At 43.0% G+C, this 20,435-nt stretch overlaps 2 protein-coding genes across 5 annotated transcripts in view; one reads left to right on the top strand and one right to left on the bottom strand.

The window, feature by feature from the left end:
• Window positions 1-20,435, top strand: part of PI4KA (phosphatidylinositol 4-kinase alpha) — a 171,623-nt gene that overhangs the window by 48,301 nt on the left and 102,887 nt on the right. The gene's annotated exons all lie outside the window — the stretch shown is intronic.
• SERPIND1 (serpin family D member 1) lies at window positions 1,665-19,392 on the bottom strand. 2 transcript variants are annotated; one of them, XM_029619785.1, is made up of 6 exons: window positions 19,218-19,392; window positions 17,488-17,642; window positions 7,183-8,073; window positions 3,769-4,042; window positions 3,336-3,477; window positions 1,665-2,677 (listed from the first exon to the last, which is right to left on the bottom strand). In XM_029619785.1, exons 3-6 carry the CDS (start codon window positions 8,054-8,056, stop codon window positions 2,486-2,488), a joined length of 1,482 nt encoding a protein of 493 aa, XP_029475645.1. In that variant the 5' UTR covers window positions 8,057-8,073; window positions 17,488-17,642; window positions 19,218-19,392; the 3' UTR covers window positions 1,665-2,485. The 2 variants fall into 2 exon arrangements, with proteins under 2 accessions (XP_029475645.1, XP_029475644.1); XM_029619784.1 differs by lacking the exon at window positions 17,488-17,642.

Raw genomic sequence — 20,435 nt, 5'->3', positions numbered from 1 at the left:
TTCCCTTCAGCACACAGAGGCACAGAATTTCAGCCTTATGAAGAGAGCTCTACAGCTGGAAGTAAAGGCTAAATAAATGATAGTAATGGAGGCACTTCAGTGGGGAGAGCCTCTTCTCCCGCTTTCCTCTCTGTCAATCCTGCTCTCTTTGCTCATTTTTCTCTCTCTCCCTCTCGCTTTGTTTTTCAGTTTGGGTTTGTCTCTCTTCCCCTCCCCCCCTTGGAGCCTTTGAATAATGCTGATCAGGAAAGATTCTCTGATCAGTTTGGATCAGCACAGCACTGTGCCCTTGCATAGCAGGGAAGAAAGACAGTGTTCCCTTCAACCTCAGCCTAAAGTAAACAGGAGTTAATGGTTACATTAGGGGGAGAAAGCAAATATTGAACAAGCTTGCACAATGGATGCCAATCGGGCAGCGCTGCAGGCAGGCTGACTTCTTTGTTGTTGACCTGTTTATGAAGCTGAGAAGTCTCTGCAGCTTCCACATCTCTGACGCATGTGCTTTCTATCAGGCTAGAGCCACAGCTAAGGGCAAACCCTTTGAAAATTCTCTTCCCTATTTTCAAAACATACCCATATATTTTATGCCATCGTTTAATATTGCTTCAATGGATGTGCTTACGTTTAGCCGTTTAACAAGCCGATTTCCAAAGGCAATCTGTGTGGGTACCTTGTGTTTGAAAGTTGGCCAGGTTCTTGTGAGCTGCAGTGTGTATGTATGTGTGTGTGGGCGCGCTTTGCAATTGAGTGGTTTGTGTTCCTACAAAGTGTTTATGTGGCCTGTAGAGTATGTGTGTGCTTTGCAGGTGAGCGATGTGTATGGCCTTCAGAAAGTTTGCTGGGCCTGCAGAGTGTGTGTGTTTCCTTTGCTTTTGAGTGGTTTGTAGGGCCTGAAGAGAGAGAGAGAGTGTGTGTGTGTACTTTGCAGGTGAACACTGTGCATGGCCTGCAGAGTGTTTGTTTAGACTGCAGTGTGTGTCTGCTTTGCAGTTGAGTGGTTTGTGTGGCCTGCAGAATGTGTGTGTGTACTTTGCAATTGAGCAGTGTGTGTGTGTGCGCTTCGCAGTGGAACGGTGTGTATGTATTTGCAGTTAAATGGTTTCTGTGGGCTGCAGTGTGCGTGTATGTATGTGTGTGTGTGTGTGCGCGTGCGTGTTTTGCAGTTGAGCAATTTGCGTAGCCTGCAGAATGTGTGCTTGCTTTGCAGTTGAGTGGTTTGTGTGCCTGCAAAGTGTCACTGCTTTGCACTGGAGCACCTATTGAAAATGTTACTTTCTGTGTTTTATATTTAAATTTTAAACTTGTTTATTGACGGAAGAAAATAATCGGTACCATGCATCATTGCATTTCCACATCATATGCTAACACAGATGAGTTTTAACATTTTAACCCCCAAATAAACTCGAACCTCTCTGTGTTTATATCACTGCCCAGGTTGCTTCTTGTGGTCAGACACTGGACATGCACGTCAGTCAGGCAGAATATTAGTTTTAGTGAGGATTAAAACAATGCTTTCTTTTCAATATGAGTTAGAGAATTTCTTGAAGCCCCTTCTTTCCAATCACAAAGGCAGCAGGCAATTCCATGAGCTGGCAGATAACTTCTTGTTAGAAAGACCCCAGGATAACATTTGCACAGGATATAAAAAGAACCAACTTCCAATGTCCTTTTTTATGGCATTTATTAAAGGCATCTAAGACCTGGCAGTAAAACAGTTTTACTGATGCAAATTCTGTTCCTCCTGCTTTGTATATTCATGCTAAAGCTTGAATACTGACTGTGTTAAATCTGGAGGCAGAAGAACTTGCTGAGTGTTACTGATGTGGCTGTTAAAGACTAGGGAAGGTGTTGGACTGGCTTGACCATTCTAAATGCAGTGACTGAGAAGGATGGGAAGAGTGTGGATATATTATACTCTTTTTCATAAGCTTTATTGAGCCTTCTTGCTGAATTCTTAAATGTGGTACAGTGCCTGTGACTTGTCTTTAGACATGGCAGCTGAGGGAAAAGCATGGGCATTCTTCAGCTGGCTGAATAAGCAATTATAAAACTGGTTGGCTACAATAGCAACTGAAACCAGTCCCATGAGCAGTTATCCTATCTAGGGGAATGGCATGTGTTGGATGCGAGCTCTTCAGAATATATTGTGCAAAGGTAGGTGAAGGATGTTAATTGACAGAAGGAGAGATTTCTGCCCTTCTTTCACTCTTTGAGATGCTCCCACTGGCCTCTCATTAAGAAGCTACAGGAAATCTGAGGAGGAGGAGCAATTACACGAGGTCTAACAAGCATCTAACTAAGAGAGTGGGCGCAAGCAGGAGCACTTACATAGCGAAGAGAAGTGACTTGGCAGTGCTCCAGTGATCTGGACCTGCACGCTGGGAATTCCTCTAGAGATTGCAGAGTTTGGTGCACGGATATCCTTTGAAGCACTGGTGAAGTGCAGCGTGATGATAGAAACTGGGCATAAGAGAGCTCTATCATCTTAAAACTTGGAAGGATTGGCAACTCTCCCCATTAATAATAAGCAGCTGGTGCGATGCTCGAAGATGACAAATAGAAAAGGGCGGTCAACGATGAAGCGGGTCTGGGTGGAGAGAGGCATGAACCCCACCACAGTCACAGCTGCAGCCTCGGTGCCTTCCTCATTTACAGTGATTGTGCCTTGGTGTTTGAACTGCAAAAATAGAAAGAACAAAATGAAAGTGCATTGATTGCTTGGCACAACAACACTTTTTAATAGTACTTCAGCATCATTAATCTCTTAGAGAGACTGGAGAACAGCCACTAGCCAGACTGTGGGGACACACGTGTCTGGTTACAGCAGGATCCATGGTCCATGACCCCTGGCCGGAGGGGTAACTGAACTGCAAGGGTGATGGTGGACGGTGGGTCTTAAAAATGGGGACAGTGAAGGCTATTGGTACTGTGGCTCCAGCAGAAACCAGGTTCATTTGAGCTAGAATCTCAAAGAAGTAGGAGGAACCTGTCAGGCCTAAAAGAGATTGGAGAACTTTTATTATTTCAACAAAAACTGCAAAATTGGGGAGATGAAGGAAATTCATAAAGCTAAGATTCAAAAACAGAAAGGTAGCCCCCTTGCTCAAAAATCATGCACATGAAGAACAACAAGACTAAACCAAGTCTGCTTTCAAATGCAACAGATATAGGATGACAAGAACAGTTTGTATTGAAAAAGGATTTGGAGAATCAAAACTAGACCAAAATCTTATGGTGATATTGAGTCAGCATGACAGGACTGAGATGCCTCGTTACTGCTCCCCAGGTCTCTGGAAAGAGTGCCTTAGGGCAGTAATAGGGAGAAGAACACTTACCAGACCAATGTTGATGGCTTCATCTGATATCCCAGAAAAGTTGCCGGTGGTGAACAAGCCCTTTATTCCCATGGAGCTCAGAACTTGTGTCAGGTCATAGCTCTTCTTCATATTAAATCGAGGCAGAAAAACTTCTCTTGTTCTTATCAGAGAAAGAAATGTTTTAGAAGCAGCAATAAATAATGTCTGTATTTCATTTTACCACTGATCATTTCTGTCATTAATCAAATTTTATTTTGTGATCTACATGTCCTCTCCCCTCCCAGTAATCTCTAGCTGGCCTGCAGAAAGACCATCCAATTCCTCCTTCCCTTCTGAGATGTCTTATAACCCACTATTTGCATCCAAGTCTTTCTTTAATCCATCCTACCCAATCCCGTGTGTTTTAAGATGTCACGTTCCATACACTTGTGGAACTGCTCCTCAGATGTACCTGTTCGTCATGATGCTTTGCCACTTGTTCACCACCTGGGAAGTCAGCTGCTTCTCGAGCTGCTTCATACCAGACAGTTTGTGAGGCAGTACGATCAGCATGCTGACGTTTCCGACGTAGGGCAGCTGGAGCACGTCACAGTCCAGCTCAGGATCTGCAGCAACTAGGAAGTTCCCTTTCGTCTTCATCATGGGCACCTTCACGGTCTCTTTTTCATTCAGACGAAAGTTCAGGTTTTGCGTCTTTTCCACTGGAAATTTGTTTTCCCAAGTCCCTGTGCATTCAGTGACACAAGGATAATTTTTAGGTAGGTACAAAATTAGTCTATTAAAACTGTGACATCCTTTGGTCAGACACTGTAGCCATCAGTACCTGGTAACACCACAACCTCTGTCTTGTAAGAATTCTTTGTAGTTTCTGCTGGTTTTGCGAGCTGTGCTTAGGCTTTATTGCTTCCGCACAGTGATGGCCCTAAAGATTAGGGGGCAGTTTTAAGCAACCTGTGGAGGTGCAAGCCATGTGGATGCTTTTGTGTCTGAATTTCAAAGGGAAACTGCATAGATCATTTCCCTTTCAAAATTTCCTATAAAACAGTGATTTTCTGCCCCATTTTTGTGGCACACCTAGCCAGTAGGGTTTTCAGGATATCCACAGTGAATATGCATGAAATAGATTTGCATGCACTGCTTCCATTGCATGCCAGTCTACCTCTTGCATATTCATTGTGGACATCCAGAAAACCTGACTGGTTAGATGTGCCCAGAGGACTGGGTTGCAAAGCGCCTGCAGACCTTGCTTGTAAATTTTTGCTGGTCAACTATGTGCTTGAAATTCAGCACCTAAATTGGAAAATATTTTTCCTCCCTGACCTCTCTCCTCCTATGGAACTGCCCATTTTTGCTGTGGTGAAACTAGGTGGCTAGATTCAGCTGCAGTTATCACCCCGGGGGCATCTAGCTGGAGGAACTCCTTAGTTACCCAGCTGTATCTCTTTGAAAATTGTTCTTATATATAAGGATTCTTTGAACCATCAGATTAGAGCCTTCTCTTTTCTTGAGGTGCTCTGGAAATCATTACAAACCATCTTGTTCTTTTAACCCTTTGGATGTCTATGTATGTTCATGGGGCAGTTTTACTTGAAGGCACTTCTAACCTGCATATATCGCAATCAATATTTACAGGGAAAAGTGCACATTGTTCCCCTTTGAAAATTAGTAGCCACAAAGTAAGTGGGACAAAAGCAGCTTGGTACTTTTCATCTGCAATTTGTTTGGGTGGTCAAGGGGGCTAAAATAACACACACATATTTAAAAATATCAAGTGCATGCGCTGTCTTACAGTGCCTGAGCTGAACATGCCCTTGGGGGGAGTTCCTCTTCTTATCCAGATGAAAAGTACGCATTCTACGAAAACTCATGCGAAATGACAGAAAGCGCTGGCGTATACTGATGGAAAGCATACACGACATGATTGAAAGCATACACACCATGGAAGCTCAGACGGAAAGTGCACGTGCCATGAAAGCTCATGCATACTGACGGAAAGCACACACGCCATGAAAGCTCATGCGTACCGACGGAAAACGTACACGGCATGACGGAAAGTGCACGCGCCATGAAAGGTCACGCGTACCGACGGAAAACGTACACGGCATGACGGAAAGTGCACGCGCCATGAAAGGTCACGCGTACCGACGAAAAACGTATACGGCATGACGGAAAGTGCACGCACCATGAAAGGTCAGACGGAAAGTGCACGTGCCATGAAAGGTCAGACGGAAAGTGCACGTGCCATGAAAGCTCATGCGTACCGACGGAAAACGTACACGGCACGACGGAAAGTGCACTCGCCATGAAAGCTCACGCGTACCGACGGAAAACGTACACGGCATGACGGAAAGTGCACGCGCCATGAAAGGTCACGCGTACCGACGGAAAACGTACACGGCATGACGGAAAGTGCACGCGCCATGAAAGGTCACGCGTACCGACGAAAAACGTATACGGCATGACGGAAAGTGCACGCACCATGAAAGGTCAGACGGAAAGTGCACGTGCCATGAAAGGTCAGACGGAAAGTGCACGTGCCATGAAAGCTCATGCGTACCGACGGAAAACGTACACGGCACGACGGAAAGTGCACTCGCCATGAAAGCTCACGCGTACCGACGGAAAACGTACACGGCATGACGGAAAGTGCACGCGCCATGAAAGGTCACGCGTACCGACGGAAAACGTACACGGCATGACGGAAAGTGCACGCGCCATGAAAGGTCACGCGTACCGACGAAAAACGTATACGGCATGACGGAAAGTGCACGCACCATGAAAGGTCAGACGGAAAGTGCACGTGCCATGAAAGGTCAGACGGAAAGTGCACGTGCCATGAAAGCTCATGCGTACCGACGGAAAACGTACACGGCATGACGGAAAGTGCACGTGCCATGAAAGCTCATGCGTACCGACGGAAAACGTACACGGCACGACGGAAAGTGCACTCGCCATGAAAGCTCACGCGTACCGACGGAAAACGTACATGGCATGACGGAAAGTGCACTCGCCATGAAAGCTCACGCGTACCGACTGAAAACGTACACGGCATGACGGAACGTGCACTCGCCATGAAAGCTCTGATGGAAAGCACACACCCCATGAAAGCTCACATGCATCATTTTAGGCAGGCAGAGGAAGGATATTTTCAGCCAAGCAAACAGTGATTAAGCTGAGTGAATGGTTTTGTAAATCTCACTGTCTGTATATTGAATTTTTCATTCCTTTTGAAATGTCATCTTGTGCTATGTTGTGCTTGGTGTGGCATCTTCCCTCCTTCATGGATAAAGTCTGGGTGATGAACTTGACAAAGCTTAATTCTAACCTCTGGATTGTCAAGTTTTTTGCTATAGTTTCTAAATAAAAATTTTTTTCTTATTCTTTGTATAGTGGGAACATATTGGGCCATTCCACTATTGTGTGCAATTGAGTTTTATTGTAGTAAATATATAAATTTTGTAAAAGATTGAAAAGCGGTCTGAAGGCATGTAATGTTCATAGGTAAGATGAGAAATGCTTCCTGAGATGAATTGGGCAGGTAGAGCCACTTATTTTTTTGATCCTGCAATGCTCTCTTCCATTTCAGAATGCTTTTACTACCTCCTTATGATAGAACTCCTGTGCCTGGGAGCCACAAACAGCTATGGTTTTCCAGCTAACCAAAAGCGCAAAGGAAGGTGCTTCTGAGACCCAGTGTTTACAGATCTCATGAGTGTTCAGGGGCGCTACCATGACCACCAAAGCTGTGACCACCCCTGCTCTAGCATCTAATACTTTCACGCAACTGCTTTCTGTTAATTAAGAAAAGAGATTAGGCCAGTAAACCCTGGTGCTGCCTTATGTTGAGAGATATGTAAGTTTTTACCTTTGAAATAAATACAATTTAGAATCAACATCAGTAGGTCGGGGTTCACGTGCACCAGCGCATCCTTAATCAGGCCTTTCGTGAGCTTCAGGATGCGGTTGTTAGCCCTGGTGAGGAAGGCAGGATCTGAGAAGTCCACGGACTGCACCTCGGCAAAGTAAAATTTTTTCATGCTGTTTCTGAAGTCTTCTCGGGTGGAGAACTGCTTCTGAATGTACACATCATTAACAGACCGCAAAGTGTAGCCAAAATTGCGCTGGAAGAGGCGGTGGTTAAGCTTGTGGAAGAGGTGGTGGACAGTCATGATGTCATATTGGGAGCTAGCATTGACAAAATCTTCAAAGCCCGAAACTGACATCACCTGCTGCAAAGTTTGCTCTTTCACCCCCAGAGACATGATTGCTAATACAGTGGAAATAGTCACTGGAGCCAGCAGAATGTTTTCTGAGGCATTGATGGTGTCCTTCAAACTCCGGTACACATTAAAACCAAAATCAGTGTTGAAGATGTTAAGGCGTTGGATCCTAGTTTTTCCATGGAAAAGCTCAAGGATGTTTCCTCTCTTGGTGTCCGAGTCTAGGGTCTGTGGAACAATGTCTATGATGTCAATGTAATCATCGTCTTCCCCTAAAATCTTATCCAAGTCCAGATAATCCTCCTCATCTTCCTCTTCTGGAATCAAGTCCTTGGTCACTGTGTTCTCCTTGTGGAAGTCTGGTGGGAGGGCATCTACGGTTTGGGTGCTGTTGCTGTGGCTCCCACGTGGCAACAAAGTGTCCTGTTCACGAGTAAAATGCTCTAGGACATTTTTGACCCCACAGAGTGCTGAAGGTATCAGCAGAGAAACAGCAGCAAGGTGTAGCAGCAGCTTCATTCTGTAAGAGACTACAGCTGGAAGACATGGAAAATTAAGTACTATGTGGAAGAGCACAACATAGTTTTTATGCATTCTGGAGCAAATACTTGTGGTAATTTAAACTGTTGGAATATATTTAATCCCCCAAATACTATCAAATACACTGGCACCAACCATTTTTTTTTTTTTATTATTACTGCATTACTATTGGTCATGCTTGCTAAAAATTGAATATTTGCAATAAAAACAAAATGGTTGGTGCCAGTGTTTTGGGGATTTTGTTCACTGGGAAGAAATTTAGTCTAGAGTATATTTAATAACCCAGACCACATTATTGTCTTATACTTTAGTGTTAATAGTTCTCAGAAATTAACCTTGTCATTCGTAGACAGGAGACAGCCAAGGAACATCTGCTGCAGCTGGACCAAAGTTTAATGTCTCAGGTGTGAGCAGTACTTTCTTGGACCCTTTCCTGTTCCAGGTTTTAGTGGCATGCAGTAGAGTACAAAGGAGGGCGCTAATGGCCGACTTAAGGAGGCCCATACAGCTGCTGGTGGATCCCATCCCACTGGCGGCCGCAGACAGCAGGATGATTGGCGGTGTCCCCCACGGCCCAAAGAAAAAGTAACCACCAAACCTCCAAGAGTTCCTCCTCCTTCCTGCCTGCACGGCCCTGGAAGAAAAACGTTGCCAGAGCCGCGCGGCAGGAAGGAGGAAGAGCATCGGCCGCGTGCAGAAGAGGAGCAGCGTTTGTGGCAGGGCTGCTGCGGATCCCACCTCACAGCGGCCCGAGAAGAGGAGGCCCGGTAGCAGGGACACCGCAAAGCCCAGCCTGCAGCGACCCGCGAAGAGGAGACCCAGAGGCGAAAGGGAGTTGAGAGCCTGTATGTTCAGGGAGAGAGCATGCAAGAGCCTTTGTGGGTGAATGAGAAACAGCATGTGAACGTGAGAGAAGCCTGTGTGTGTGAGAGTGAGAGTTGTGTGTATGTGTGTGAGAGAGAGACAGCGTGTGAGAATGAGAGTCTGAGTGTGTGTTTGAGGGTAGAGACAGGTGGAGAGAGAAGAAACAGAAAAAAAAGCAACCTTGTAAAAGGAATTGGCAAAAGACCAAGAAAGGGAAGGTGGAAAGAAAAAGCCTGTGACCAACCGAAAACTAAGATCAGACAGCAAAAGTAAAAAAAAAACATTTGAATTTTTAGTGATTGGCTTATGTTAACTTTGGGAATGTGCAAGAGTAACACTTTCTCTATGCTGATCTTGCAATGTATGAGATCATTATGGAGGAACTGGAAACCCCGCAAATTTGTTATACCGCAGAGCCTACATAGAGGAGGCAGTAGATCGGGTTTCAGTGCCAGTAGCAGTGATTGTCGCCTCCCCAATAGCCATGCAGCAGCAGTGACGGTGGCAGCAGAGGAATGAGAGAGGCTCCGAGGCTGTTGGCAAAAGAAAGGGGGGGGTATGCCTTCAGTGTGTGCATGTGCCTTGGTGGGGGGGGGGGAGTGAATGCATGGGTGCCTGCCTGGGGGTGTGTCTGTGTGCAAAAGGGTGCCTGCCTGTGGTGTGTGTGAGAGAGTGAGAATAAATTGGTGCCTGCCTGGGGGTCTGTGTGAGAACGAATGGGAGCCTGCCTGGGGGTCTGTGTGAGGGAGCCAGTAAGTGATAGTGTGTGTATGAGAGAATCCAGGGGGTGGGGGAGAGAAGGGGGTCTTAAAGTCTGTGCATTAGATTGTGTCTGTCTGTGAGGGAGAGAAGTTGTGGGTGTGTATAAGAGCATGTGTGGGTGTGTATGTGAGAGAGAGAATGGACATGCAAGTATGTGTGAGAGAGCGTGGATAAGGTTTGTGTACCCTCCTAGCCCCCTAATCTTCACAATCTCAGGGTGACTGGAAATCAAGAGTTCCCAGGTATGGACGGCAGGAGCTTTTTAAAATTCTTATTAGTTTTAATTATTGGGTGTAATTTGATATGTGTGTTTTGAAATATTTTATTGGTGCTTGGGAAATTAAAAATAATGTATATGATTTTAATTAATAGAAGTTATTCTATTTGTCTGTAATTTTAAAATATTCTTTTATTAATTTGGTTTACTATTATAATTGATGCTTTTTTTTCTTGATTGTATTTGTTTTATGAGGAATGGTGGTTCTGTTTTTCTATTGTTACACACAGAATCTGGCTTCTTGGGGTTTCCATTTCAGTTTGTGTCTGAATATTGCTTGTTCTAATTTATGATCCTTTATTTTGTGTTTGGTGAGGGTCTGTCTCTGCTCTGTGTGTGTGACCAAAGTGAGAGATTCTGCTAGCGTGTAGGGATCTATAGCAATCTGGTTTGTTTTGTTTCCTCAGTAGGTGGTGTATTGGTATTTTTGGAACCCAGTGTAATATTTACCCTTGCTTTTTCACAGGTAGGGTTCTTGTTTGAGTCCTTGGTGTTACTACTGTTATGTTATGATAAGTTTGCTGTATAGATTTTGAGTGTCTTTTTATGTGGGGTTTTGTGTTAGTTCACAATGTGTTTGGCTGAAGAAGGTGTTTGCTGCTATTATTGTGAGGTGACACCAGAATTTGAAAATTGTTTTGTATGATGAGCTGTAAGGGAAACATCCAAGCTCCATTGTTGGGGGAAATTTCAGTGGATGCACAGAGTTACAGAACTGGAGGTGCAGGATTTATATTGACATTTTGTCTCTTCCTGTATACATTCCAGGCTTCACTCTCATAGCCATATAGAATTAGTTGAATGAGGCTATCAAATAATTTTAATAGATTTACTAGAACGGTGAAACTGCCTAGCTTTTTAAAATTATGCAGATGACCTTTGGACTTTCTTATTGAGAATTTTTTGATTCAGGCTTTGTTTTTGGCCCGCCACAGGAAATAATGGATATCCCGCGGTTTGGGCCTTTGAAATTCGGGGGGATCCAAATTTTGGGTTGGTGCGAGCTAACATTTTTACATTAGCGTGCACTAACCTGAAAACAAATTTTTCCCAAAATTTCGGGAAAAAATCTGTTTGGGTTTCAGGGTCCCCGAACCAGGACGAATTAAGCAATTTTGTTGAAATTGCCTAATTCGTCCTGAACGATAGCACATCCCTACAATTCAGCATCATTACATCTTCTATCAAGTGTACTGAATTTTGGCCCAATGAACTTCTCTTGTAAGGTTGAAAATGAATGTGATCTTCCAGTATCTGTGTCCTCTTTCTCAGAGTGTGTGACATTAGTTTTTATTATAATGAAAAATTTTTGAACAAAAAATGGACTATTGTTGATTTAAATTAAAGCAAGGTGACCCTATACAAAAATAGTGTCTGTTACACAATACAGACTCTGTAAGTAAGGGGCCTACATATATTTGGGCTTTTGCATATAGTGTTAAATGATAAAATATATACTGGTGATACCTTTCGTTTTGGATATTGTTAACGGTAATGTATTCCATACTGTAGGACCTGCCAGTGATAGGGCCTTGTCTCAAACAGTGTTTAAATGAGCTGATTTTGAAGATGGAATGGATAATAGAGCTTTACCTGAGGACCGTAAATTTCTCTGTGGAGTGTGAATATGCAGGGCCGCATTCAGCCATTCGATTTTTTTCACCATATATGGTTTTGTGTATTAAGGTCAGACATTTAAACTGAATTCTATGATAAATGGGAAGCCAGTGGAGGTCTTTCAAAATGGGGGTAATGTGGTCATATTTTTTGCAGCTGGTTAAAAGCCGAGCAGTGGCATTTTGCAGAAGTTGTAGAGGGCGAATTGATGATGCAGGGAGGCCTAGTAGCAGAGCATTACAATAATCTAGTTTGGAAAGTAGTAGTGCCTGCAGGACTGTTCTAAACTCTTTGTCTTGCAACAGGGGTTTTAGTTTTTTTAAAATCTGTAATTTGTAGAATCCTACTTTCACTATGACTTTTATTGATTTCTTAAAATTAAATTCACTATCTAAAATAAGGCCTAAGTCTCTTACTTCCTGAAGAATGGTGTGAGGAATGGGTGCCGATTTTATTTCTGATGTTATCTTTTTGGTGACTGTTACAAATCAGTAAAATTTCTGTTGTGGAGTGATTTAAGGAAAGAAACATCTGAGTGAGTAACTGTTGTATGGATTTAAAATATATGTTCCAAAGTTTCAAGGTATTCTCTGTAGACCCTTCTATGGGGAGTAGAATTTGCACATCCGTCGGCATATACAAAGTGAACAAGTCCTAATCTGGCCAAAAATTTACGAAGTGGAGCCATGTAGATATTAAAAAAGGTGAGAGACAAGGACGAGCCCTGGGGAACCCCAAAACTGAGGCTAATTGAATCCAATTCGGCCGAGCCTAATTTGACTTTAAAAGATCTATTCGTAAGATAAAATTTAAACCATGAGAACGTAGAATCTGCTATGCCAATTTCTTGAAGTCTGTTTATCATCAAATCATGATTAATGGTATCGAATGCTGACGATATATCTAATAGAATCAGCAAGTACGAGTTTCTATTGTCTAGGCCTCTTAGCCCAGTGTCAGAGAGTGAGATGAGTAGTGTTTCGGTGTTAAAAAATTTGCGGAAGCTGAACTGAGAAGGGAAAAGTAAGTGGTTACAGTCCAAGTAATCCATTAATTGCTGATTAACCACCTTTTTTAGTAATATTGCTAGAAAAGGAAGTATGGAAATGGGATGAAAGCTAGATTAGCTGGATCTACGTGCGCTTTCTTTAAAATGGGCTTAACTACTGTGCACTTTAACAAATCTGGGAAATTGCCTTCGTTCAAAGATATGTTGATAATATCAGCTAAGGAACTTGCTAAGATGTCCGGGATGGACTGCAGAGTTTTTTATCGATTATTGGATTGAGTGGGTGAGAAGCGGGATTCATCTTCTTTAGTGAATTAGCAATTTCTAATGATGAACCATTGTCGAAGACCATCTCAAATTCGGGTTAGGAGGCAGAGAAAATAGTTGCACTGGGGAGCTGGTTAAATTGTCTATTAGCTTATGGATTTTCTCTTTTAAAAAGATGGCAAATTCATTAGCTTTGCTCTTTAGATTTCCAGGGGGGAGATGAATGTGAATTGGATTTGGTCAATTCAGAAAAGTATGCAAACAAAATTTTAGGGTTGAATTGAAATTTATGTATTTTCTCGGAATAAAAGTCTCGCTTGCAGAGTTAATTATGGATCTATACTTATTGAGGGCCGATCTATAGAGTACAAGTGAGGAAGGGTTAGGATGTTTGCGCCATTTCCTTTCGAGACTGCGCAGACCCTGTTATAAAGATTTTAATTGTGGTGAAACCAGGGAGCTCTATGTTTTGAGAATGGAAAGATCTATTTCTTAATGGTAGGACAGAGGGTATTGGCTAGTTCCAGCATAATCTTTCCCCAAGAATTAATTGCGCCATTGGAACTGGTTGTGTCGAGGTTAGCAAGTGCTTCAGGTAGGCTGGCTATAAGATCGTCCATCTTACAAGGTTTTTTAAATTCGATTTCTATTTTAGGCGGGGAGGGGGGTGATTGGTTGGAGGACCTTAAAGTTAAGGTAGATTGGATTAAATAATGGTCTGGCCAGGGGACAGGTAGACTACTAGGGGGTTCGTTAGTGTCAAAGAATGAATTAACAAACATAAGGTCTAAGGGGTGACCAGCTTTGTGGGTAGGGGCATTAATGATTTGTCTGAAGCCTAATGCCTCCAGAGTGGATAAGAACGTATCACAGCTAGATGATAATGGGAACACATCTGTGTGTAAATTAAAATCTCCAAGGATCACAGTAGGGATGTTAGGGTTAATTATGGCAGTAAACAGTTCTATTAAAGGTGAAATATTGTGTTTTAATAGATCTGGGGGGTATAAACTAAGCAGACTTGTAGAGAGCTGGATCTAAAAAAGGCTATTTCATAGTGGGATATTATACTAAGATCCTAGAGGATTAATTGTAATTTCTTATGCGCTAATAACAGAATACCTCCACCCTTTTTAATTGACTTGGGAATGGAAAAAATGTCATAGAGAGAGTGCGGTAACTGATTAATCAGGACAGAGTCAGAAGATTTGAGCCAGGTCTCGGTGATACCACAGATGTCAGATTTGTAATCATTAAGGTGATCTAATAAAACTGGGACCTTTTCTGTAAGAAATTGAGCATTAACTAAGGACTGAGATAGAACAGTTAACGCCATGTATTTGGCGTTAGAGATCTTGCGAACAGGAATTAAAGTCCGTGCTTGATTGAAGGGGGGGGGGGGGTCTTATGCTTCTTGCAGGTTTGTTGCGGCAGTTACTGGTAATGCTTTGGATAGGATAAACCTCCATATTAAAATATTCAGTACTCGCAGATTGTGTAAGAAAGACTGAAGAGAACTTTTATTTATTTATTTATTTATTTATTTAAACTTTTTCTATACCGGTATTAGTAGATACCTCATACGGGTTTACATCTGAACTGAAGTTGAAAATTACATTAAACAGGTCACGGGGATGGGACTAAAAGTAGAACAAAGGTAGCAAGAGCTAGCCATCAGGTGCGAAGGACTGTGAAAAATAACAAGTCAACAGAAGAAGCAGTGTAACAACTGTAATAAGAGTAACATTATTTGTAGAGTAGTGTTGCAGCAAAGGGATAAGGAGTGCAGGCATCTAATCAGGGTAATAAGCCTGTTTGAAGGGCCAGGTTTTTAATTTGGTTCTGAATTTAATGGCACAGAAGACTAGTGTACACTGTGGCATCCGGGAGAGGCACTAAGGGGGAGCTCCTCTTAGATGTGCCCCGCCGGTGCGCGGCGCCGATCGGTTCAGCGTCACTTTTTCACCCCGCGCCCGTGGATGACGGCAGGGGGAGGGGCTAGACCTCATGGGGAACTCGGACTCTGGGGAGAGTCAGCTGGAAACAGGCAGGCAGGTAAAGTTGGTTTAAAGCCTCAGGGTGTCAAATGGAGACATATATACTCTCTCTATTTAATGGAGACATATATACTCTCTCTATTTAATCCCCTGCTTCTTTTTCTATGCTCCAAGTTGTATTACTCCCTTGTTTTATTGTAACTGCATTCCTTAGCCTTTCTCTTGTTTAATGTGTTAATGTTTTATCATTACTATTATCATTATTTATTACTATTATTAGGATCAATGTTATTTTTTACCTTTTTGTTCCCTATCCACTTGTTAAATGTAAACCGGCATGATGCGATATTTATCGCGAATGCCGGTATAGAAAAACTTAAAATAAATAAATAGATAAATATCGATTCCCTGGGCAGTTGAAAGCCTCCGACCGGTTCAGCGTCGCTTTTTCACCCCGAGCCCGTGGATGACGTCAGCGGGGGGGGGGAGGGGATAGGCCTCGCGGGGAGCTCGGCCTCTGGGAGAGTCTGCTGGAAACAGGCAGAGGTAAGAACGTAAGAACATGCCATACTGGGTCAGCCCAAGGGTCCATCAAGCCCAGCATCCTGTTCAAGAACCCAAAAACTAAATATGTCCCATGCTACTGATGCCAGTAATAGCAGTGGCTATTCCCTAAGAGAGATTTTTAAAGAAGCGGGGATATGTCCTAGTGCGCGCACTAGCCGGCGTGCACACATGTATGCCAGATTTTGGAATCCGCGTGCGTATGTGCGGGCGGCGTGCGCAAGGGGGGTAGACTTAAGAAAATTACGTGCAGCGACGAGAACGGGCCTCTCCCAATTCTCTCCCAGTTTGCTGCAATAAAGGAGCGGACTGGGAGGGAACTTCCCTACCCCCCTGCCCATACTCCCTCCCTCTTCCCCTGTCCTTTCCACCATCTAAACCCTTTACCCTACTTTTTTTTTTTTTTTTATTTTGTTGCTTACTGCTCCGTTGGAGCAGTAGCAGCTTTCGCACGCCGTCAGTCCCTTCTCCGGTGCAGTGGCAAATGGTCCTCCAGCCCCACCTCTCGCTGCCCCCACGTGCAGCCGGGCCCCTTCTAAAATGCACGTGGTGCGCACAAAGCCTGGCCACTCGTGTAACCCCCGGATTTTACGTGCGCGGGGGATTTAAAATTCGCCCATAAGTCAACTTAATTAATAGTAGTTAAGTTCTTGGAGGAGAAGTCCATTATCCAACCTTTTTTAAACCCAGTTATACTAACTGCACTAACCACATCCCCTGGCAACAAATTCCAGAGCTTAATTGTGTGTTGAGTGAAAAAGAACTTTCTCCGATTAGTTTTAAATGTGCCCCATGCTAACTTCATGGAGTGCCCCCTAGTCCTTCTAATATCCGAAAGAGTAAATAACCGATTCACATCTACCCGTTCTAGACCTCTCATGATTTTAAACACCTCTATCATATCCCCCCTCAGCCGTCTCTTCTCCAAGCTGAAAAGTCCTAACCTCTTTAGTCTTTCCTCATAGGGGAGCTGTTCCATCCCCTTATCATTTTGGTCACCCTTCTCTGGACCTTCTCCATCGCAATTTATATCTTTTTTGAGATGTGACAACCAGAATTGTACACAGTATTCAAGGTGTGGTCTCACCATGGAGCAATACAGAGGCATTATGACATTTTACGTTTTATTCACCATTCCCTTTCTAATAATTCCTAACATTCTGTTTGCTTTTTTGACTGCCGCAGCACACTGAGCAGACAATTTCAATGTGTTATCCACTATGATACCTAGATCTTTTTCCTGGGTGGTAGCTCCTAATATGGAACCTAACATTGTGTAACTATAGCATGGGTTATTTTTCCTTATATGCATCACCTTGCACTTATCCACATTAAATTTCATCTGCCATTTGGATGCCAATCTTCCAGTCTCACAAGGTGGTCCTGCAATTTATCACAATCTGCTTGTGATTTAATTTATCTGAATAATTTTATATAATTTGCAAATGTAATTACCTCACTCGTATTTCTTTCCAGATCATGTATAAATATATTGAAATGCACCAGTCTAAGTACAGATCCCTGAGGCACTCCACTGTTTACCCTTTTCCACTGAGAAAATTGTCCATTTAATCCTAATTTCTGTTTCCTGTCTTTTAGCCAGTTTGTAATTCACGAAAGGACATCGCCACCTATCCCATGACTTTTTAGTTTTCTTAGAAGCCTCTCACGAGGGACTTTGTCAAATGCCTTCTGAAAATCCAAATACGCTATATCTACCGGTTCACCTTTATCCACATGTTTAATAACCCCTTTAAAAAAATGAAGCAGATTTGTGAGGCAAGACTTGCCTTGGGTAAAGCCATGCTGACTTTGATCCATTAAACCATGTCTTTCTATATGCTCTGTGATTTTGATCTTTAGAATAGTTTCCACTATTTTTCCCAGCACTGAAGTCAGACTCATTGGTCTATAGTTTCTCGGATCACCCCTGGAGCCCTTTTTAAATATTGGGTTTACATTGGCCACCCTCCAGTCTTGAGATACAATGGATGATTTTAATGATAGGTTACAAATTTTAACTGAGTTTGGAGTACATCTTGCTTCATTTTACCTTAAAGTTGAATTCTTGTCCTGTCCCCGTTCTCTCCTTTTCAGCGTTAGATTCAGAGGGGAGCTGTAGCCTCTGACAGGTTTATGTAACACAGGTTCTCACCCTGCTTCTACTTTCACCCTCTTTTCCTGGGTTATACCAAGTTTTTAGCTGATCTGTGCACAGAATACAATTGCTGCTAGTTGCATTGTCAGAAGCTAACAAATTCAGTATGAAGACCCTAATATTCTCCTTTCTGAAATCAGATTCAGTTGGATCCTACAAAGAAGACACACACACACTGAATACACAGAGACCCATGTGCATGTCACACAGATACACAGGCTGACAGACAGAGACACATGCCATGCCCTGCACACAGATATACATGGTCATATACTCACCGCATGCACCTAGAGTCACATGCCATGCCCCACACACAGAACACAGACACACATGCCCACACACACATACCACATGCACCTAGAGACACATGCCATGCTCTGCATACTATAGAGACACATGCCATGCCCCGCAAACTACAGATACACATGCTCACACAAATATACCACATGCACCTGGAGATACATGGCATGTCCCGCTGACCACATTTATACATGCTCAAACACATACACCACATGCACCTGGAGACCCATGCCATGCCTCGCACAAAGAACACAGATACTCATGCTCACACACATACACCACAGGCAATAGAGACACATATACATCCCACATATACAGAGACGCATACACATACCTGCTGTACAAGGACACAGATACACATGCTGTCAGATACGTATTCGCATACCCCCTGCACACGGACACAGATCCACATGCGCATACCCCGTGCACACGGACACAGATACACATGCTGACAGACACATGCGCCTGCCCCATGCACAAATATATACATACAGACACACACACACTTTTCTCGTTCCTTTACACTAAGCTGTGCTCCTCATTTCAGGCAGTGCTCATGTTTACAGTCACTTCTGTTACTTTTTTCGTTTGATCTGTTTTCAGAGCTTCTCCCTGGTTTTCTGACTTTGATCCCTAAGTCAGACATATGCCATGGGTTGTTTGGAAAGCACCTCAAGACATCTATTTCAAAGGGTATTTTCTTTGATGCAGTGAACGCAAAGAGGCAATTTTTCATTGTCACTGGGCAGTGTTATCTGGTTCAAGATATGAACCTTTTTTGGATTATTCGGTTGTATTGGTAAAGTGTGTCCCTGCATTTTATGAATGTAAGCCATGCAGCATATTAATGTTTTAAATAAATAAAGTATGTTCGCTGGCGGGCTTGATTCCCTCTTCTAAGTTAAGGTATTGTGTGCAAGAATAGCTAGGACAAGCTATGGGTGAGAGCTTTTTCTTGGACTAACTTCATACATCTGTAATGAACTCTGAAGAGCTTCAGCAGGTCAGGCCCCTCCGGAGGGCACAACATTAACCGTTCTGGACACCTTTCAGTGAGAGAGCCTCAGCCTTTTTCCCTTTTTTTTTTTTTTTTTTTAATTGCTTTTAAATGATTAATAAAGTAGTTAAATGATCTTGTTCAGAAGCACAAAGCCTTTTCTATGTGCCCATGCTGGAGAAAGATCTTGTGCCCTCTTTCCTCCCTGCTCATAGAATCTTGTAATGCATCCTCCAGTTTCTCCCGGAACGGAACGGGCTTATTAACACTGGATAGACACAGAATTTTGTCAAATTTATCCTTCTGGAAGAATAGATGCTTCCCTTACCTGTGTGTCACTCTGTGAAGGCTTCCAGCTATCGAGCAGATGAAGGAGATCAACAGGGTCTAACTATGAACTTTGCTTCTAGCACCCAGAGTAAACATGCCGTAAATCAAACACTGCTAAATTTGCCTCATCAACCAGTTCCCCCCAGGGCTGGCCAGGCTGTGTACTGCTACTGCTGCTGCTGCTCCTTTTCTGGGAGCTGTGTGACCTTGTATGTGAGTGCATTCCTTATCATGATAAGAGTGCCTCCCACTTTCTTTTCATGGCCCGGTGATAATCACTCTGTGGAAGAGACCCTCTGTTTGCTGCTGGAATGAGAAGAGCTCTATTCACTTACACTTGGGGACTAATTGAGAAAAAAAGAACAAATCTGCCCAAATTAGATCATTTTGTTATTTCTCCTGTGCAGCTTTCAGCTGTCGTGCCTTAATATGAAAAATGTCTTCATACATACTTACAGAAATAAGAGGCCTTCTCATTAAGTGATACTGTTTTCACTCTCTCTGGTCATTTAAATATTGTCTAGCAGAGATGAATGATAGCAATTGGACTTTCTTTTACTATCACTTCTCTTTTGGGAGGTCAATATTGAACAGCACGGGGAGCAGCGAGTTAGCTGGATAAGGAACCACAACCAGTTAAGTCTCGCTGAATCTACCCAGTTATTTATTTTATTTATTTATTTATTTAAAAACTTTTTTATACCGGCATTCGTAGGACACATCATGTCGGTTTACAAAAAACTGAGAAGGAAAGGAAATTACAAAGAACAGGGTAGGGGGTAACTGGGTGAATATACAAGTATAAGAGAGTAAAGTTAAAAGGCAGCGATACAACTATTTGCATTCGATTCGGATTAGATATGCAAAAGAACTAATATACATTGTTACATGGCATGTGCATTTGATACATTTAGCATATGGAACTTATTTACAGTGCAACATGGCATGTGTACTTGATATACAGTGATGGTTGCGGGGTGGGGGGTGAGGGGGGGAGGGGGCAGGGGGGGTGGGGAGGGTTGAAGAGAATAAGGTAAGAGGATATAGGGTAGGGTGGTAGGAAGACAAGTTAACTTGTCTTCCCCTGCTACCAGGTTTACTTAAGCTAAATGTAATCCTTGGCCTTTTTAATCCAATTTATTTTTACCTGGGAAATGATTTACCTGGCTAATACTTATACATTTGGCAGGGTAGGAAATTCAGATCTCTGGGTCTG

The sequence above is a fragment of the Rhinatrema bivittatum genome, chromosome 11 (assembly GCF_901001135.1).
Source record: "Rhinatrema bivittatum chromosome 11, aRhiBiv1.1, whole genome shotgun sequence".
Lineage (NCBI taxonomy): Eukaryota > Metazoa > Chordata > Amphibia > Gymnophiona > Rhinatrematidae > Rhinatrema > Rhinatrema bivittatum.
The sequence above is the reverse complement of the archived record's forward strand: the minus strand, read 5'-3'. Positions and strand labels throughout refer to the sequence as shown.